Source organism: Dreissena polymorpha, chromosome 7 (assembly GCF_020536995.1).
Source record: "Dreissena polymorpha isolate Duluth1 chromosome 7, UMN_Dpol_1.0, whole genome shotgun sequence".
Taxonomy (NCBI): domain Eukaryota; kingdom Metazoa; phylum Mollusca; class Bivalvia; order Myida; family Dreissenidae; genus Dreissena; species Dreissena polymorpha.
In genome coordinates, this window is record NC_068361.1 from 78,622,242 (window position 1) to 78,641,443 (window position 19,202).

The 19,202-nt window shown below is 36.1% G+C and overlaps 1 protein-coding gene across 4 annotated transcripts in view; it reads left to right on the forward strand.

Moving 5' to 3' along the window:
• The window catches only part of LOC127837427 (tubulin polyglutamylase TTLL5-like), an 88,604-nt gene that overhangs the window by 54,981 nt on the left and 14,421 nt on the right, over positions 1–19,202 (forward strand). The window contains exons 28-39 of one of the 4 annotated variants that reach the window (XM_052364494.1): positions 860–987; positions 2,563–2,715; positions 4,846–4,937; positions 5,911–6,034; positions 7,071–7,112; positions 7,949–7,996; positions 9,633–9,722; positions 11,242–11,319; positions 13,891–14,099; positions 14,876–15,322; positions 17,591–17,733; positions 18,244–18,314. In XM_052364494.1, the coding sequence (XP_052220454.1) occupies positions 860–987; positions 2,563–2,715; positions 4,846–4,937; positions 5,911–6,034; positions 7,071–7,112; positions 7,949–7,996; positions 9,633–9,722; positions 11,242–11,319; positions 13,891–14,099; positions 14,876–15,322; positions 17,591–17,733; positions 18,244–18,314 (1,625 nt within the window). The remainder of the gene's footprint in view (positions 1–859; positions 988–2,562; positions 2,716–4,845; positions 4,938–5,910; positions 6,035–7,070; positions 7,113–7,948; positions 7,997–9,632; positions 9,723–11,241; positions 11,320–13,890; positions 14,100–14,875; positions 15,323–17,590; positions 17,734–18,243; positions 18,315–19,202) is intronic. The other 3 variants (XM_052364495.1, XM_052364496.1, XM_052364497.1) reach the window with 3 other exon arrangements.

Genomic DNA, 19,202 nt, shown 5'->3' on the forward strand with positions numbered 1-19,202 from the left:
CTGTATAGTCCCAGATTAGCCTGTGCTGACTGTGGATAATGTATAGTCCCAGATTAGCCTGTGTGGACTGTGGGTAATGTTTCATCCCTGATTAGCCTGTGCTGACTGCATAGGCTCATCAGGCATCACACATTATACGCATGCATATTAAGCCCAGTTTTTCATAGAACGATGCTCATAATTTTAGGGGCTATTGGTCAGTTGGACCCTGCTAGTTTCAGCCATGGTATTAGGGGTCAAAATCCCTCAAACAAACATGAGATTTTATTGACCCCGCCCTGATTTCTAAAATATTCTTTAGTCTGTTTTCAGAATAAGTGTTTTAAGATAAGGTTGTCGGTCTGTCTCTAATTGAAAAAGTTTAACTAATCATCATAAAACTTGGTATCATGTTTGTATGTCTGAAGCACTTCTAATTATGGCCCTTCAATAATAAAAAAAAAATTGCCATATTAAACCAAACCTTTAAACATGCATATTTTATGATGTACTCTTGATCATCAATTAACTTAAATTAACTTTTAACAATTTTTGAAAAAAAAATATTTATCTGTAGTTTATTGCAGAAAATGTATGTCAAATATTGATAATAAGTAATGATAGTTAGATAACTATTTTCTTTTCTTTTTTTCAAGACTAAATTTAGGCAAACAGGGCTAAAAGCATGTGCAGTTTGCACAGACTAATGAGGGATGACACTTTCCGTTTCAGTGTATATTTGTTTAAATGAAGTCTCTTCTTTGCAAAAATCCATTTAAGGCGAAAAGTGTTTTCCCTGATTGGCCTTTGCAAACTGCACAGGCTAATCTAGGACGACACTTTACGCACATGCATAATATTCTCAATTTGTTTTCTGCAGTGAAGGGGAACTTGAAGAAGTGCTTACTACGTACACCAAGATCAACAAGTCTGCCAGCATATTTCTTGGTGGAAAATCGCCTGCAGAGGCTAACAATCACATACCGACTACAGGTACAACAAAATTGGGTGAGATGCTTTTTTTTAAATAACAATACCTCCTTTAAGCACATTTTCCACCTATTATAGACATGCTTTAACACCTTTTACTTTAATCATCGTCTACTAGTATTCACATTTTCCTCATATGACATTTAGAAAAACAGTTAAAATATCAGATTCCAAAAATAAAGTATAGCAATTAAAACAGTTAAGATGTATGTTTCTGGAACCATAAGTTGAATGTTTGTGTGTTAATCCGTAATCTTCACCTCCCATTATTATAATAGTCTTGATCTTAAAAACCTTGGCTTTATGCATGTGCTTCAAGTGTCATCCCAGATTAACATGTACAGTCCATAAAGGATAATTAGGGATGACACTTTCCGCTTTTATGAATTTTTTTGTTTAAAGAATGTCTCTTCTAAACAAATGTTCCATTTAGGCAGAAAGTGTCAATGTACTTGAATGCATTAAGCCCAGTTTTCCCAGAACGTGGCTCAAGTAAATAGCCAGACACAAAACATCAGTTGAATAATAGCCAGACACAAACCATCAGTTGAATAATAGCCAGACACAAAACATTAGTTGAATAATAGCCAGACACAAAACATCAGTTGAATAATGGCTGATGTGGTTCCTGTCTTACAAGATCTTTTGACCAATTTAGGCTACAACTAAAAAAATGTGTTGTTATGGTCAATGGGCCCCAGATAAAGAAAGCCTTTGTATCTTGACATGTAACTGTTTTTCTATCAAACTTAAAAATTCACTGCATGTATGATTAACATTTGCTGTGATTCTCCATGGTATACCGTAGCTTCTCTGTCAGCTTCCTTGCTCAAAACTTTGTGTCTTGTAATAATTCAAATTCTGTCTGCATCAAATGCAAATGAGCCATGCTCTGTGAAAAGAGAGTTTAATGCATGTGTGTAAAGTGTCCTCCCAGATAAGCCTGTGCACTACGCACAGGCTTATTGGGGGCAACACTTTCCACCTGAACTAGATTTTGCTAAGAAGAGACTTTCTTTAAACAAAAAATATCATAAAAGCGGAACATTTCGTCACTAATTAGCATGTACAGACTGCACAGGCTGATCTGGGACGACACTTAAAGCGCATGTATCAAGCCCCCTTTTCACAGAGCAAAGCTCAATTTGTTAATGATATGCATGGATAATATTTGTGGTAGGCCCATTGTTATTTGCTTTTCTATGGTTAGTAATTCCATGATTTTATGTATTTAATATATTTAGGAAAAAAACTGTTAATGCACTTGAACACAATTTTTTTATGATAATTTAGTATATATCGTCCAATAAACTTGAAGTAACCATAAATGCATGTCCTTGGAAAATGTGTAATCTCTGAATGTTACATTTTTAGGATGAGTAAGTTTATGAGGATTATTAAATGGTTAGTAAACTACACTGTATGCCCTTGATTTAAGTGAAATATCATACATGCCATAATTTGTCAGGCCACAATTGGGACATTTCAAGAAAATTGTGAAACGCCTTTAGTGGTTTCTTTCAAGTTTGGTTAGTTTTCCAAAACTTATGATCCTCAATTAAAGTGCAATTTCCTCAATGGGCCGATTTCTAGGCAACTCAATGCAGCACATTGGAGCCACATCCTCTGCCATGAGGACAGAATCTCAAGCCAGTCTCGGTAAGAGGAGAGAGAGTTCCATGTCGGATAAAACATCGACACCTGTCCCACCCAAAACAGTCACAGGGTGGGAGGATGTCCCCAAAGGTATGACCTTGACCCTAATGGAATCATGTCCTTGACCTCTGTCCATGAACTCTTTCATCCAAAGCCTTTTCCTTTAGTTCCATTAACTTGTAGCTGCTTGTTACTAACCAGAATTCTTAGTTTTTCTTCTTGCTCTGTTGGATTTTTTTATACTTTATATTTTTATACACTGGTTGAAAAATATGGGCTATGTTATGGGAACACTGTTGGCGGGTGGGCTGGTGGGAAAATGAATTGTGTACTGGAGAAAAATGTCTGCTCAATAACTGAAACAGTTTAAAGTGGACCTTCAAGATACTTGGTAATAATGGTTATGTGCATAATATCTGGGCAAAAGTTTGATAACCATCTGGATTGCTTTACGCACTTCTGAGTTAAGGCCCTTGAATTAAAAAAAAGCCATATTTACTTTGTTCGCTCTCTAACTAGTTTATAGTTTATACTGGATCATCATGAACTTAATGTTTTTTTTTTAAATTGTATATATAGTCTTCACCAAGTTTGTTACCAGCCAAATTGCTATAAGTTCTTATGATGTATGGCTTTACATCATCCAAAATTTGCCAAACTAATGTTATCTTCTTTTATGTCCCCTTAATAACTATAACAGTTTGAATCAAATTATCAAGAAATTGTGTAATAATGTTAATGGGCATAATGTTTTGCACAGATTCCAAAGCCCACCAGATCCCATCAAGCAGTACTGAATTATGGTCCTTGAATTCTAAAACAATAACCCAAATTTACCTTGTCGCCTCTCCAACTGTTATTGATAATAGTGGATCAATATGAAAGTGATGGAAATCTTTGTGAGCATTTAACCCTTTCCCATTCTGAAGCAAAAAAAAAATGGGTATGTGCAAACAGCATAAAACCAGAACAGCCTGCGAGTAACTTAGGGTTGGATAGAAGCCTTTAAAACTTTAATCTAGTAAGAAATGTCCTTTAATTAACATTAACTTTCTAAGGGACTGCAAATGCATCAAAATACGTATATAACTGATAAAGGGTTATTCTTCACCAGGTTTGATAACCTAGCCAAATTGTGTGAAGCACCTCAGAATTATGGCCCTTGAATAATCCAAAATTTGCCAAATTAATGTTTGTCTGCTATCTCTAATGGTTGGTTTTTGGTCAATAATTTTAGTTTGCAAGTAATCAATCTTGATGACTCTTTCGATATGGCAAGTTTGAATGAAGACCCAGTTTGAGATCATACTTGGGACTAGTCGCATCAAGGCCATTGTCACTGTAACTAAATATAGTAACACAGTTTCCGCTCAATGACATAAGTTTTGAAGGAGGTATTGCATTCAAACTGTTGTCTGTAGGTAGCTTAGATGGAGACCTTGCTTGGGACTGCATTTTTGTGCTGGTCAGATTAAGATCATGTTCACTGTTAATTACCATTGAACAATGGTGTCTGCTTAACAACTTGGTTTGGGAAAAAGTTGTATACTGTCACTAAAAAGAAAAACACAGTTCCCGCTCAAGGCATTTTGTGTTTTGGTAGCTCACTTGCATACCTTACTTTATATTGCACATTTATTATTTTAAGTTATATTTAAGTTATATTTAAAACATTGAATACCTGGTTTGTTCACCATGTTTCTTGTTGTATACTTTTTTTCCTTTGCCACCATTGTAAAATAAAGTTATATATCCTCATTCATCGCAGATCAATCTAACCCACACCTTTTAATGGTTGTATTTTGTGACAAATTGGCCCTATTGTTTAAAATTGTATGAAAGTATGAAACAGATTGCTTAGATATGCTTGTTAATGATGCATCCACATGAAAGAGTGTGCAATATGAAATGGCCATTATTTGTATGTTTTAAGCTATCAAATGTCTCAACAATTGTATTAAGTCTTTACAATATGAGAAACCAGCACCAAATACTTTTGTTAATTTAACGTATTTTAGGGTCGCTCTGGGAAAACGTACTTAATGCATGTGTGAAGTCTGCACAGGCTAATCAGAGATGACTCTTTCTGCCTAAATTGTATTTTCTCTTAGAAGAGACTTCCTTTTAGCGAAAAATACCACAAAAGTGTCTTGACTGATTAGCATGTGCAGACTGCACAGGCTTATCCAGACACTTGATGCATAGTAATTTTGTTTGCAGCTATTCACAGTGTGCCAACGTCCAGCTCAGACCTCCGACCTCAGCCGACAGGAACATTGAGTCACACTGGCAGTCAGAGCAGCCTGCACCAGGTGAGCCACCTTGTTGGTGTACGTTCTGATCAGGGTTGTGGTGTTTGCACAGCTATTATTTGTTTGCCACAAGCAAATATTTGCAAGTGACTTATTTACCAACAAGCAATTTTTACATGAAATTTCAGTTAGTATTCACAAAATTGTATGAATTTGTCCGTAATGCATTTTTTATAAAATATGTCATGTGTAAAGGGCGATATGAAGCCCCATATATTACCCACCTTTCCCTCTAGGCTGACCACTGGATAAATCTATCTCAATTTATCCAACAACGCAATGTACAGTGTATTAAAGCACTTTGTACAAGCATCCCACCATGGTCAGAGTGCAATAATCAGTAAACATATGCTGAGCAAATAGTTCATTAAACCTTTGACATATGGTTCTGGGAAAACTGGGCTTAATGCATGTGGGTAAAGTGTCGTGTCAGATTTGCCTTAATCTGATTTTTGCTGAGGATAGAGTTCCTTTAAAAATACAATAAAAGTGGAAAGTGATTGTCCCTGATTAGCCTCTGTGGACTGCATAGGCTATTCCCGAAAGACATTTTACTCGCATGCATTTAGCCTCTTTTCCCCCAAAAAATGATGTTCATATATATCTGCTGAGCTAAAAGCTCAGATTTATGGAGGGTGAATGCACTGAGTGGAATATCCCTGATCAGACATTACTCGAACAAGGCCTTTAAGCTATTAAAAACTTTAACCTATTTATTCAGACTAAAGTTGTATTGGTATTGCCCTGATAGCAGTTTGTAAAAATAAAAAAGCGAACCAATTCCTTACTTGCCTTGTACAGTTCAAACATGAAGCGAAATCATGTGTAAGTTAACAACAATGTTAACTCTGTAACAGTTAGGTCGGTCCATTTTAAAACGGAACATAAATTGCTACAAGACTTGTCAGCGCTTAGTCAAAGGCAGTTGTCTGCCGACTGAAAAGAGTTTTTTTTATTTTTTATTTAACTGCAGGCATCTCGGCCGGCCTCCTATAACACCAACTCTGCCTCTTCATACGCCACTGCTGTACAGGTCTACACGCAGAAACTGTCCACACTGAGGCCGCATAGCGCTAAAAGCACCGGGCCCAAGACAGGTAGGGCTGTTGTGCTGCTGTTAGCAATGTATGACACAGGATGCATGTGTGTATAGTATTGTCCAAGGTTAGCCTGTGAAATCCACACAGGCTTATCAGCGACCACACTTTCAGACTTAATGAAATATCGCTGAGTAGAGACATTATTTAATTGTTGTCAGATTTAGTTTGGCTTTAACAGGTTGGGTAACAATTATCCCTTATTTATTAAATATTTGAACACATTTATTGTAAAAAATGGCCAGAATTCTTTTTAAGTTTTAGTTGTTATATTAATTGATTTTTGGTTTTTGAGTGTTTATGTGTACAGTAACCCAAAATGGCTGTTTCATATGGCAACAATAATTTAGCAAATATTTTAAAAGAGATTTTCAGGTTAACTTTACATTATTAATTTTTAGCTCTGCTGTTTTCGGAGAAAACCTGAGGTATTGTCATAGCCAGCTCGTCGTGTCGTGTCCGTCGTCGTGTCGTCCGTGTTGTGCTTAAACCTTAACATTTTGTCAAGGTTTTGAACATTGGCTCTAAAATCAAAGTGCTTCAACCTACAACTTTGAAACTTCATATGTAGCTGCACCTTGATGAGTTCTACATGCCACACCCATTTTGGGGTCACTAGGTCAAAGGTCAAGGTCACTGTGAGGTCTTGTTATATCACTACTTCTTACTACTGCATTTATGAAAAGTGTGCGATACATTACAGTTAATATATTTGAGCCTTGCTCAGTGAAATCTGGGGCTTAATGCATGTGAATATAGTGTCATCACAGATTAGCCTGTGCAGTCTGCCCAGGCTAATCAGGGACTACACTTTCAGCTTTAATGGAATATTTCTTTTAAAGGTGGTTTCTTCTAAGCCAAAATCCAGTCTATGCGGAAAGTGTAATCCCTGATTAGCCTTTGCAGACTGCACAGGCTAATCTGGGATGACACTTTACGCACATAAATTAAGCCTGGTTGTCCCAGTGCACGGCTCATTATATTTAAGGAGATGAATACTTTTGAAAATAACTGAAAGGATATACTGATTTCTTAGAAACTATATCAGCACTGTATGATGGACGGATGACCATGCCAGGTATAACCTTCTCCTTAACCCTTTCCCTCTCAGAAGAAAATGGCTATGTGCAAACAGCATGAAACCAGAACAGTCTGCGAGTAGCTCACAGTCTGTTCAGGTTTTATGCTGTTTGCTGCTCATCAGTATCTAAGGGTTGAAAATGAAGCCTTTAAAACTTGAATAAAGTAAAAAAGGTCTTTAATTAAATGTAATTTTCTAAGGGAGTACAAATGCATCAAAATACGTATCTACGTGGTAACCCTTTACAGCTTAGATATGCATTTTGACCTGTTTAGTCCTTTAGAAAATTATATTAAATTAAAGACTTTTCTTTAAAGATTCAAGTTTTAAAGTCTTCATTTTCAACATTGAGATACAGATGAGCAGCAAACAGCATTAAACCTGAACCGACTGTGAGTTACTCACAGGCTGTTCTGGTTTTATGCTGGTTGCATATAGCCATGTACACTTTGCTTCTGAGTGGGAAAGGGTTAATCACCAAGTATCTTGCATGTGTCTTTATATCTAGAGGGAAGTAGCATAGAGATCTATTTGATTAATTATTGAAAATGTTGATTACAGTGTAGTCATGTAGTGTTCAAATAACATAAAGGAATTATATGACATTTATGAAATATTATGATTCTGTCTGAACATAAACTTCAAAATGACATGTCTTTTTGTTTCTTTTTTTTTCATTATTTGTGAAAATAATACAATCATGCACTTTAAAAGAAACTTATAAATGTTATCCCTTAGATTTTGATACACTAATAAAGGTGTAATTCCTCAAACATAACATAATTATACAAGCAAAGTTTGAAACTTAACTGTAACAAATGTACATTTTATAGCTGACCAAGTGACAGTGCAAGGAACAACATTCCTTCATGAGTTAGACGGTTGGAATTTTCACACTTTTTTGTTCACTTAAAGTCGTACACAGAAATATGGGCTTTTTATAGTTGGCAGATTCCCAGCAATTAAATCAAGCCACAGACCCACCCCTTTCAGCTTTTAGGCTGCTTAAACAATATTTTGTTCTGTATTTCATATTGTTTAAAGGCATTTATGCTTTCAAGAGAGCTTTGTCACACACCTACTTATACTAATATGTATACAAGAAGCTAGTTTGACAGTCAAGCATTTAAGGGCTGTATCCTATAGCTACATGTGAGACTGAAACAACAATTTTGCACTCCTCCAGTGATATTATTATAAATATTCTTATGAAATTTATTAGTCTTTTATCAACATGCATACCTGTTGGAAACTCAATAATTCATCGGACAAGAATTTTCTCTCAGTTTCTTTTTATAAAAACATTTCTTTCTGTTCCACATCTTTATTAGTAAGCTTTATAGAGTTTGTTCATATGAATCATAAACATGTCTTGACTGAATCTTAGATACTGGCGTTCTTTTTATACAGCCCAATGAAGGCATAAAGTAATCACGCTTTGCAAAGGCCCGTGAGAGTTGAATGTTGGGACAAGATTGTGAATATTTATTTCTGCTTTGGCAAGCATAATTATCCTTTTTCCATGTATGTCACTTTTTTCCGGTTGTAACACATATTTAGAATTCATGCTTACAACTCATAGAATCAATTTGTTCATCAGTTTTTTAATTAAGACAGTTTAAAAGTTATAGTATATGTATGAAGTAGACATTAGTTTTTTTTAGATTCTGTAAGAGACTACTTATTTCTTAATTTAGCTGCAATTCTGTGCACATTGCTTTTTAGATAAAAAACGTTCTTGCTTTATTTAAACAATTTCCAGAGAATTGCCATTCTTTGTAGTTTATTTTCACCTTTCATAAGATTATTTCTTCTTTACAAATTTCAATTTTATATTTGTTTATTATAACCTGAAGACTATTTAAGTCTAGTTCTGGGAAAACTGGGCTTAATCCTTGTGCATCAAGTATTGTCCCAGATTAGCCTGTGCAGTTCACACAACCTAATCATGGACAACACTTTCCACTTACACGGGATTTTCACTTAGAAGAAGCCTGGGCGAACTGCTTAGACGAATGTGGGATGACACTTTACCCACATGCGTTTAAGCCCAGTTTTCCCAGAAAGAGGTTCAATGTTTCGCATCCTTCTATGAAATCAATAGCTTGGTAAAAACAGTATTGTAATAAAACAAAATTTTATCTATATTTAAACTTATACCCATTGTATTTCATTTAAACATGCTTCTTTTTACTTGTTTTTTGCTTTTAACTTTAATGACAAATTCATTTACAATTTTTTTCTTGAATAACTCTGCCTAGTCTTATCAGGGAAAACACTTTCTGCCAAGACTGAATTTTATGTATAAGATACTTAAGGTTATCAAAAAATTTCGTAAAAACGGACAGTGATTATTAGCAGACTGCACAGCCTTACCTGGGCCAACACTTTACGCCAATTCATTAAGCCCCATTTTCCCATGGCAATTTTGGTTTACTGACTTCCAGTCCAATGAACCAAATTAAAATTGTGTTCTGTTATGTTGTTCAATATTCACCTTTGTTTTTCATTTTACAGAAAAGCTGAGATCGCGACCGTCATCTGCTCACATGTCACGTCCTACGTCTGCCGCTCACACCGCATATGGAAGCACCCCAGATCTCCAAGGTAACACACATGTGGAGGCAGACTGTAGTGCTGTTTGTGTAATACAGGTGAAATAAGTCACATTTTAGGAAAACTGGGCTTAATGCATGTACATTAAGTGTCATCCCAGATTAGTGCGTACAATCTGCCCAGACTGCATCTTTTCTAAGATGGAACTTCTTTTGAATAAAAAATACCATAAAAGTGGAAAGTGTCATCCATGATAAGCCTGCGCAGACTGCTCTGGTTAATCTAAGACGACACTTTACTCACATGCATTAAGCCATGTTTTACATGAGCGATTCATAAATGTTTAAATGAAGTCATTTTTCTGTATCAAAATTACTGTTAAATTTAAGTTTTAATGTTTCAAAAATAACACAAAAAAACAGCAGCGTGATTTTTAATAAACCAAGGCTTGTCACTGGATATATTGAGAATAACAGGTTACTGCCTGATCTTTTTGTAATATATCAGGCAAGGCTTAGAATAATATAACGGCGAGGCTTGCCAAGCAGTTATTTAATTCATGCCGAGCCTGATATATTACAAAAAGATTAGGCAGTAACCTGTTTTCCTGCTTATCATACCTTTACGTCCCCGATTATAAAGAAATAATGAAACAATCGCTAAAAAGCTGCAGTTTCAGCGGGAAAGAATATGACCTTTGCCGTTTGACAGTGTTAATAATGACGTCATTAGTACGGGCGCTTAATATTTATAAAAAATGTTTTTTGCTGTTTGTGTTGCATTTTGTGTTTAAAATATATTACATCTTGGTATCGGATTGTTTGTTTTGTTGAATCTGATTCAATTTTACTAAAAATTATTACTTAATAGTTGATTTTGAGTGATATGACTATCCTCCACACATGACTGATATAAGAACTTCCTGTTGACCATGATATAAAAAAATATATCAGGCATCGTTATATCAGGCAGATATCAATGCGGTGGTATGATAAATCATGTTATCCCCTGAAGAAATTGCTTGTTAAGCAACATTAATGTTTTTTGTGTATGACACTCTGTCAATTAATGATCATTATTTCCACTTAAATATTTTTAAATTATTTAAAATCAGGTCATTCCTTTAAATGTTATTTATAGAAAATAACATATTTATTGAATCCTTGACCTTCTATTTTTTTTTACCACAGGGGAGTTGAACACCACACTTTGTCTGGTCATGGTGATTTTATATTTTGAAGACTGGGAAAGCAAGACACTGTTTCATTCCCAGTGATCCACACATTTTTGAGTTATTGCCCTTGCACATAGCTGCCTTAGGGTTGCAGGGCTTATTAGTCATGTTTGTGAAAAATCTCGAGTGATTTTAGTCATTTTAGTATCTTTTAATTGCAGTGAATGACTCAACAATGTGCATTGGGGTGCATTGCAATGCATCTATCAGTTTAACTGTTTACTGATATACTTGTTATAATAATTAGAATCATTTATTGTTGTTTTTGTGCATAATGCATGGGTAGGAAAATAAGAAAAATAAAGGCTGTTCACATTGTATGCAAATTGCTTGCAGGCATAAGAGACCCAGATGAAAATAGCTCCTCCCCAAAACGGAGCTCGATTCAATTCAGCAAACATTTTGCTCGTAAAGGTACACCAGCAAGTGGGTGCCGTTCTTTACATGCATTTCAATCTGACGTAGTGCAACGTAGCTGCCACTTTGGCAAGAGTTTTGGGTTTCTTTGGAGTGATTGATTGTTGCATTTGCACAAGCAGGTTGTGGAGCAATATTTATTTTATTACATTCAGGGATAGAAATAAGAGGTTGCCTGTTTACCTATGAAAGTTAATTTCAAAAATCGTTAGTCTAACTTGGCACCTACCTTTCTAGAAAAGCTTAAACCATTTTCCAATAATTTAATCACTTTATTTTGAATAGAATTAAGATTCATACTCATGAATGTGCATAATGCATTTAGTCATATCAGCAATGTTGTGTTGTTTGCGGATTTTGTTTTCTTAAATATAAGTATTAGTAAATTATAACCGGAATTTGGTTTTTGGCTCCTTATTCTTTTCTAAGGAAACCAAAATACTTAAGATAGTAATGTTGCCCGTCTGTGCAACCTACTGTAAACATTAGTGTCTGTCCCTGAACTTGAGTATATTATATCATATTAAAAATCTTAATAAAAACAACTCAGCCAAAAGTTGTTTATGTATTTTTCTTTTTATAATCAAATATTTATCTGTACTGTTCATGCTCTAAACCTGGTGTTTCAAATGGTTTCAATTGAACCAATCAGAATTATGACAGTGATGTGTGAATATTAACAAAGAATTGTTGGCGAACAAATAATGATTATTATCTTGAACTCATATGTGGACAATTTTTGGTTTGTTTATCAGTTAGTGACGACAAGACGAGTATTGGAAAATTGAAAACTGTTTCTTGTCAGAAAAAGATCTGTCAGTATCATCTGAAAATGATTTTTTTTTATTCTCATTATCTGTGATTTTATTTTGTTAGATGTGTATTGATATCACTTATATTGTAAATTACTTCCATTTATTGACAAAGAAGATGGAAACCTATTGCTGATGCTTTTTGCTAGATGATTAGAAAAAAATATGATTTTTTTTTCACTTGTCCAATCAAACCAGAATTTTTGATTATTTGATAAAACATATATTTTGGTTGTCCCAGACAATTGGTCACTACCTTTTATATCAAGCCCTGTGATGATATTATCAATACCCCTGTACCGGTTAATGAATTCATATAACTAGTATTGGCAAGAGATGTGTGTGTGTATTTCGAAGTTTATGTGGTCCTTCCGCCCCTGAAGCTTCATTATGTGTGGACCCATAGTGTTGTCCCAGCAATCTAACTTAATTAACTTAACTAGACTCATGAAATTTGAGACTAATTTTGAATTAGAGATGATGTTTTGTATCATTATTTATGAGACCAAATGAAGACCACCAAACCATGCAAATACGCACAATGTGCATATTTAACTTCATTTGCTTTAGTTTGTAAGCACTTTTTAGACTAGTTTGTGTATTGAAAAGGAAAGTATAACATTTTATTAACGTTTTCTCATTTGCATTTTATTTATTTCTTTAAACAGATTTTTGTTCAATAATTTGAAGTATGATATTTATTCAAGATCTATTTGCAAGCAGTAGGTCATAATATTTCTTAGGATTCTTTAAATAACAGCCACATTCTTATGTCATGGTCATTAAAAATATTTAAATACCAGCTCTTCTGAATATTAACTGGTGTTTGCCACTACTTACTGGTAATTGCATAAGTGTAACTGATGCAACTCAAATTTTATGATATGGTAGCAGAAAGATCTTTGAACATAAACAATTTTTACATAGAAGATTATTTCTGAAGTATTACTTTTGTTTATATGCAACACACGATTATATTCATAAGGTTACCACTACTTTTGTAATGCAAGTTGGAAGTAAACTATGGTATAACATGGTGCTCAGTTCATGCATTTTCAGAGGGGGGCATAATCTCAATTAATTAAGGATATGAGCCTCATTGTGGTAAAACTGGGCAAAAAGCTTGTTCTTCTTTTATACAAGTTGTTTTTTAACCCCTTACCACTTAGATATTTATTTTTACCCATGTGTAGTCCTTCAGAAAGTTAAATTTAATAAGACCTTACTAGATTCAGGTTTTTAAGACTTCATTTCCAACCCTTAGGTACTGATGAGCAGCAAACAGCATAAAACCTGAACAGACTGCGAGTCACTCCCAGGCTGTTCTGTTTTTTTTGCTGTTTGCACATAGCCATTTTCACTGTGCTTTTGAGTTGGAATGGGTTAAAGCAAGTCTCCTCTGAACAAATCCAGTGTAGGCAGAAAGTGTTGTCCCTAAGGTGGGATAACACTTTACACACATGCATTAAGCCCAGTTTTCCCAGAACGAGGCAAAAAAAGGATAGATTATGCCTTTGAAATTTCACAGTATTTATTTGTTCATACACATAAGGGAATGGCGACAAGTCCAATTAATAAATACAGAAAAATTAAATTTCCAATCACTTTGCTAAATGGAGGGTTCAGTGGAAAACTGAGGTATCTGCTTTACATTTGTATATGAGTTACAATAACAATAGTTTCACTATCAACACTGAAGATTTGGGCCTAGTCTAGTTTTTACACCCATTCCAAGCTGGGTATGCTGCTTCTTTAGATCCCTACAATGAGAGGGTGATAACAGAGGCTTTACAACGACTGACCATGCGGCAGCAGGCGCGCCAGTACTCCGCTATAAATAGCACCAGCCTCGTCCCATCTGACACCAGCAGACCCTCGTCGGCCGCTGGAGTGCGCTTGGACGGGGAAAACAAGCGACCTTGGACTGCCTATGAAACCACTGGAGTCACGCATACAGCCAGTCAGGTAAGGATTACAATGTTTTTATAAAAACATATGAGCCTTGCTTTGGGAAAATGGGGCTTAATGCATGTGCTTAAAGTGCTCTCCAAGATTAGCCTGTGCAGTCCGCATAGGCCTATCAGAGATGACAGTTTCCAGTTTTTTAAGTCTTTCGTTTAAAGGAAGTTAAATCTTATAGAAAATCCACTAGGCAGAACTGCACAGGCTAATCTGGGATGACACTTTACGCAGCTGCATTAAACCCTGTTTTCCCAGAACAAGGCTCATATGCATGTTGAATACTTGTTTAAAAAACACAATGCATTATGTTTAGAGTCCTAGATTGCCATTTGGACCCCAATTTAGGATAAAGTGAAAACATGCTTTATGGTTAAGTGCCTAATTTGATACCATTGATCACTCAGTTGATAAAAAGATACTTTTAGTTATAATGCTTGTGATTGATGAACTTAGGCAAGGGATAAACATGGGTGAAATTGTTGCATTGTTTTACTTTTGTGGGGTAATAAAAAAATACCTATACATTTATCATTCTAAGAATATTAAATTCACAGTATATCCATGCCTTTTAGTATTCAGATTATTATCAAGCAAAAGGAATTTTAGTTTTCAACCCAACAAGTTTGTCTTAATGTAGATAAAGTTTGAAACTACCCATACCTGAATGTAAAAGTGTTTTCCCTGAAATAGAGAAAAAGGCATGTTTAGCCGTATGATAAAAAGGGTCTTATAGCTGATAACAAACGCGAGCCCTGAGAAAATGTATGTCCAATAACCAGGTGTCACGTGACCAGGGTGCAGCGGGTGACAGTGGTATAGTTACCTCCTCAAAGTACATCTCAATGGAGGAGCACGTTTCCAAAAACCGGCCACCTTCTGGGACAAGGGAAATGCGGGTCCAGTCAGCGATTGACCTAAAAACGCTCGAATCGCAACGAAAAAAACAGACTAACGTGAATCTGCAAAGTGCTAACGCAACTTTCAACAGTTTCATCGACGATCATGGCCAGCAGTGGCAGAACGACCTGGCGATGGCGTACAGTCAGGTGACGGGCGTGGTCCCCCAGAACTACCACACCCCGTCGCAGTCCAGCAAGCAGTACCAGATCCTGCAGCAACAAACCCAGCTGAAGCAGCAGAGCAAGGTGCTACTGGAGCAGAGCAAGGCCAAACATCAGGTATGGGAGAGCAAGGTGCTATTGGAGCAGAGCAAGGCCAAACATCAGGTAGGGGATGTATGGGGGGCCAAATATTGTAGCCTTGCTCTGAGAAAATGGGGCTTAATGCATGTGTGTTTAGTATCAGATTAGCCTTTGCAGTTTTCAATGGCTTATCAGGGATTACTCTTTTTGTCTAGACTTGGTTTTTGTTTAGCAGAGATTTCTTTGAAACAATTCTGTTAAAGCAAAAAGTGTGGTTTCTGATTTGTCTCTGCTGATTTCACAGGATCAAATGGGAGGACACTTTATGCACATGCGTTAAGTGCCATTCTCTCAGAGGGCAGAACATGTTGAATGTTTGTTAATATAAAGCTAGAGAATATGTACATGGTATACTTGCCCCATAAACATAGTTTTAGATTGAGTATACATTGTATTGGAATCACTTAGTCTGTTGGCTGGTCAGTCTACATAAAATATTTAAGTTGTACTTACACATTTCACAAGCGATTTATATAAAAACTTAAAATAATTCCTATCATGAAGTTTAGAATGATGCACTTGTACTTCCACATATCCCAAGCTATTAATTTACAACTTCAAATACATGTATGTCATCATCATGAAATGTAAATGTGCAAGACACTTTTCTTCTCAATTTCAGCTATATGCCCTTAAATATAGCACACAAAGCAGTCACATTTGAAGCAAAGCTTTAGTTAAAAACCGAATGGAATGTGAATTAGTTTTTTGACATCATGTGCAAACAGAAAGAGCTCATTACAAGCTATTGCGAAACCCTATGTCTGCCGTTGTGTGTCATCAATGTTTAGCTCACTAGAGGCAACATTTTTCATTTAATCTTGATGGAATTTGGTCAACCATTAGAATGTTTATCTTAAGAATATCTGGGCCTACTTTGAAACCGTGTCACATTTGTCCAAAAACTAGGTCACCAGGTGAAACCTCATAAACACTATAGAGACACATTTTTATCCAATCTTCATGAAACTGAAACAGAATGTTTATCTTGAATATGTCCAGGACAAGTAAGAATTGGTTTATGAATTCAAGGCAATATCTTAGAAAACTTGTTTCCACTATAGGGGCCACATTTCTATACCCCCGGATCGAATGATCGTGGTTATATTGTTTTTGGCCTGTCTGTCTGTCTGTCTGTCTGTCTGTCTGTCCGTCCGTCCGTCCGTCCGTCCGTCCGTCCGTCCGTCCGTCCGTCCGTCCGTCTGTTTGTCTGTCTGTCTGTCAATGTATGTGTGTGTCTGTCCCAAAACTTTAACCTTGCTTATAAAATGAAAACTCTAGGGTCTATGTTCTTTAAACTTCACATGTGCATGCATCTCATTGAGATCTACAATCAAACATGGTTTGAGGTCATTAGGTCAAAGGTAAAGGTCACTGTGACTGTTACATTCAATATGTAACCTTGTTTCTAAAATAGCTGCTGTGCGGATTTAAAGCGCTGTAGGGGGCATTGTATTTCACAAACACAGGTCTTGTTTATCCTAGTAAAACAACACCATTATTAAAAGCCATTTCAACAATGGTGTGAAAACTTCAGGCCTGCAATTAAAACTGAAACTTGAAATTAACAAATGGCAGTTAGGCATCAAATATTGGCTTGATTCAGTTTTATAAGCTCAAAATTTTAGAACTGCAAGCTAGAAAATTACAAAAAATAATTAAACAAAAACAACCCAGACATAATTAAATGAAGACACTTTAACTAAAGATTGTATTCACAATCTTAATTGAATCCGGCTCTGTTTGAGTCCATTGGAGCCTTGTTTTGGGAAAAGGGGGCTTAATGCATGTGTCGTCCCAGATGAGCCTATGTAGTCAGCACAGGCTAATCATGGACATCACTTTCTGCTTCTATTGTATTTTTGGTTCCAAATGAAAATCCAGTGGTGTCTCCTAGGCTGCACACTAATAAAGCCCTGTTTACCCAAATCAAATAAGGAAATAGTGGTTAAATAATTCTGATTGTTTCATCAATAAGCCTGAATAGCCTGTGCAGACACTTTATTCACATGCATTAAGCCCGGTTTTAACCCATTTATGCCTAGCTTCTAGAAAAAAGGCCTTGGCAAACAGCGTAGACCCAGATGAGACGCCACATGATGCAGCATCTTCATGCGGCGTCTCATCAGGGTCTGAGCTGTTTGCTTAAAGGAAATTCTGTAAGAAATATTCTAAATATAGAAATAAATATACTAGACATCACTAATTTTGGAAATAAATTGATCCAATATAGAAGGATGGGAGAGTCCACTAGGCATAAATGGGTTAATTTGACATCTCTTCCTCCTTCAGGCAATGATAGCGCAGGCACATGCTGTCCAGAAATCGCTGACAAGACCGGAGTCAGAGAACACCATGGTACAGATGTACGCCCCAAAACCTCCAATCAAACCTGGGTCGCGTAAAGCCACCAGCAGTCACCACCGCATGCCCAGGTATACTTCCAGCTATATTTTAGAGGTAAAATGAGCCTTGTTCTGAGAAAACAGGGTTTAATGCATGTGCGTTAAGTGTCCTCTCACATATTACATGTAGCCTAAGCCGTCTGCACAGGCTAATCAGGGATGACACTTTCCATTATACGGATTTTTGCTAAAAAGAGACTTTTTTTAAGCCAAAAATACGATAAAAGCGGAGTGTGGTCCCTGATTAGCCCCTGCATTGTGCAAAGGATAATCTGGCACAACACTTTATGCATGTGCATTAAGCCCAGTTCACCAGAGGGCAGCTCAGGCAAACAGAAAATTAACAAAGAAAAATCTGCCACGATAAAGCAACATGTGATGAATTTCTGAGATGTACTTAGCTAATTGAAGGTTAGATCTGCAGCCCGGCCACTTAGCTTACAGATACATGTAAGACCCAGTATTTCATTGGAAATGGCATACATGCATTATAGCCTTATAGGTTTCTTAATGGAGTGTTTTGTTTCTCTTTTGTTTCAGGAGGACTGTTCCAGAAGAGACCAGTTTGAACTTCCAGTTTTATTCCAGCAACAAACCAGCAATGAATGGAGGCAAGTTCTGATTTCTTTGGCATCAGTATGGAAATAGTGGTTAAATAATCAGCGGTTACAAAATAATAACCCTCAATAATCCTCATGAAAATGTTTTTAAACAGGGTTTTATGTAACATTATTAATTTCCTTTGTAAACAATTAACTGCTTAACTAATGGCTTTCAGTTCAATGATCTGTGTTTGTCTTACTTCAATATGAGAAATCTTTTTCTATGAAAGATAACAATAATTTATGTGCATGTGTTTCTTTGAAAATAGATACATAGTTCTCAAAGAGAGCTTTAAGGATACCGTGTTGTCTGTTAGTGCATGAGGTGTGTCCGTTCAGTTTTTCTTCTTAAAACTTCTCCTCCTGAACTTCTTGGCAGATTTTAACAAAACTTCACAGGAATAACCCTTGGGTGAGCCTCTTTCAAATGTGTTCAAATCGTTTGGATCAATTACATAATTATGCGCTCTGTGAAAAGGGGGTTTAATTCATGTGCATAAAGTGTCGTCCCAAATTAGCCCGTGCTATTCGCATAGGCTAATTAGGGACAACACTTTCTGCCTCAACTGGATTTTTGCTAAAAAGAGACTTTCTGTAAACAAAAGATACCATAAAAGCGGAAAGTGTCGTCCCTGATTAGCCTGTGCAGACGGCACGGGCTAATCTGAGACGACACTTTATGCTTATGTATTAAACACCCTTTTCACAGAGCACGGCCCATATGAACATGAAGATCAACAGAGCAACAAACAGATTTAAAAAATGATAACTTTAAAAATTGTCCTCTCTAAAGCCACAAAGGTCAGGGCTTAAATATGTGTTGTTGAACACCATGAGTTAGTCTGTTACTGTACTAAGTTTGTTTAAATTTTGTCCGGGGATTAAACGTGATTTATA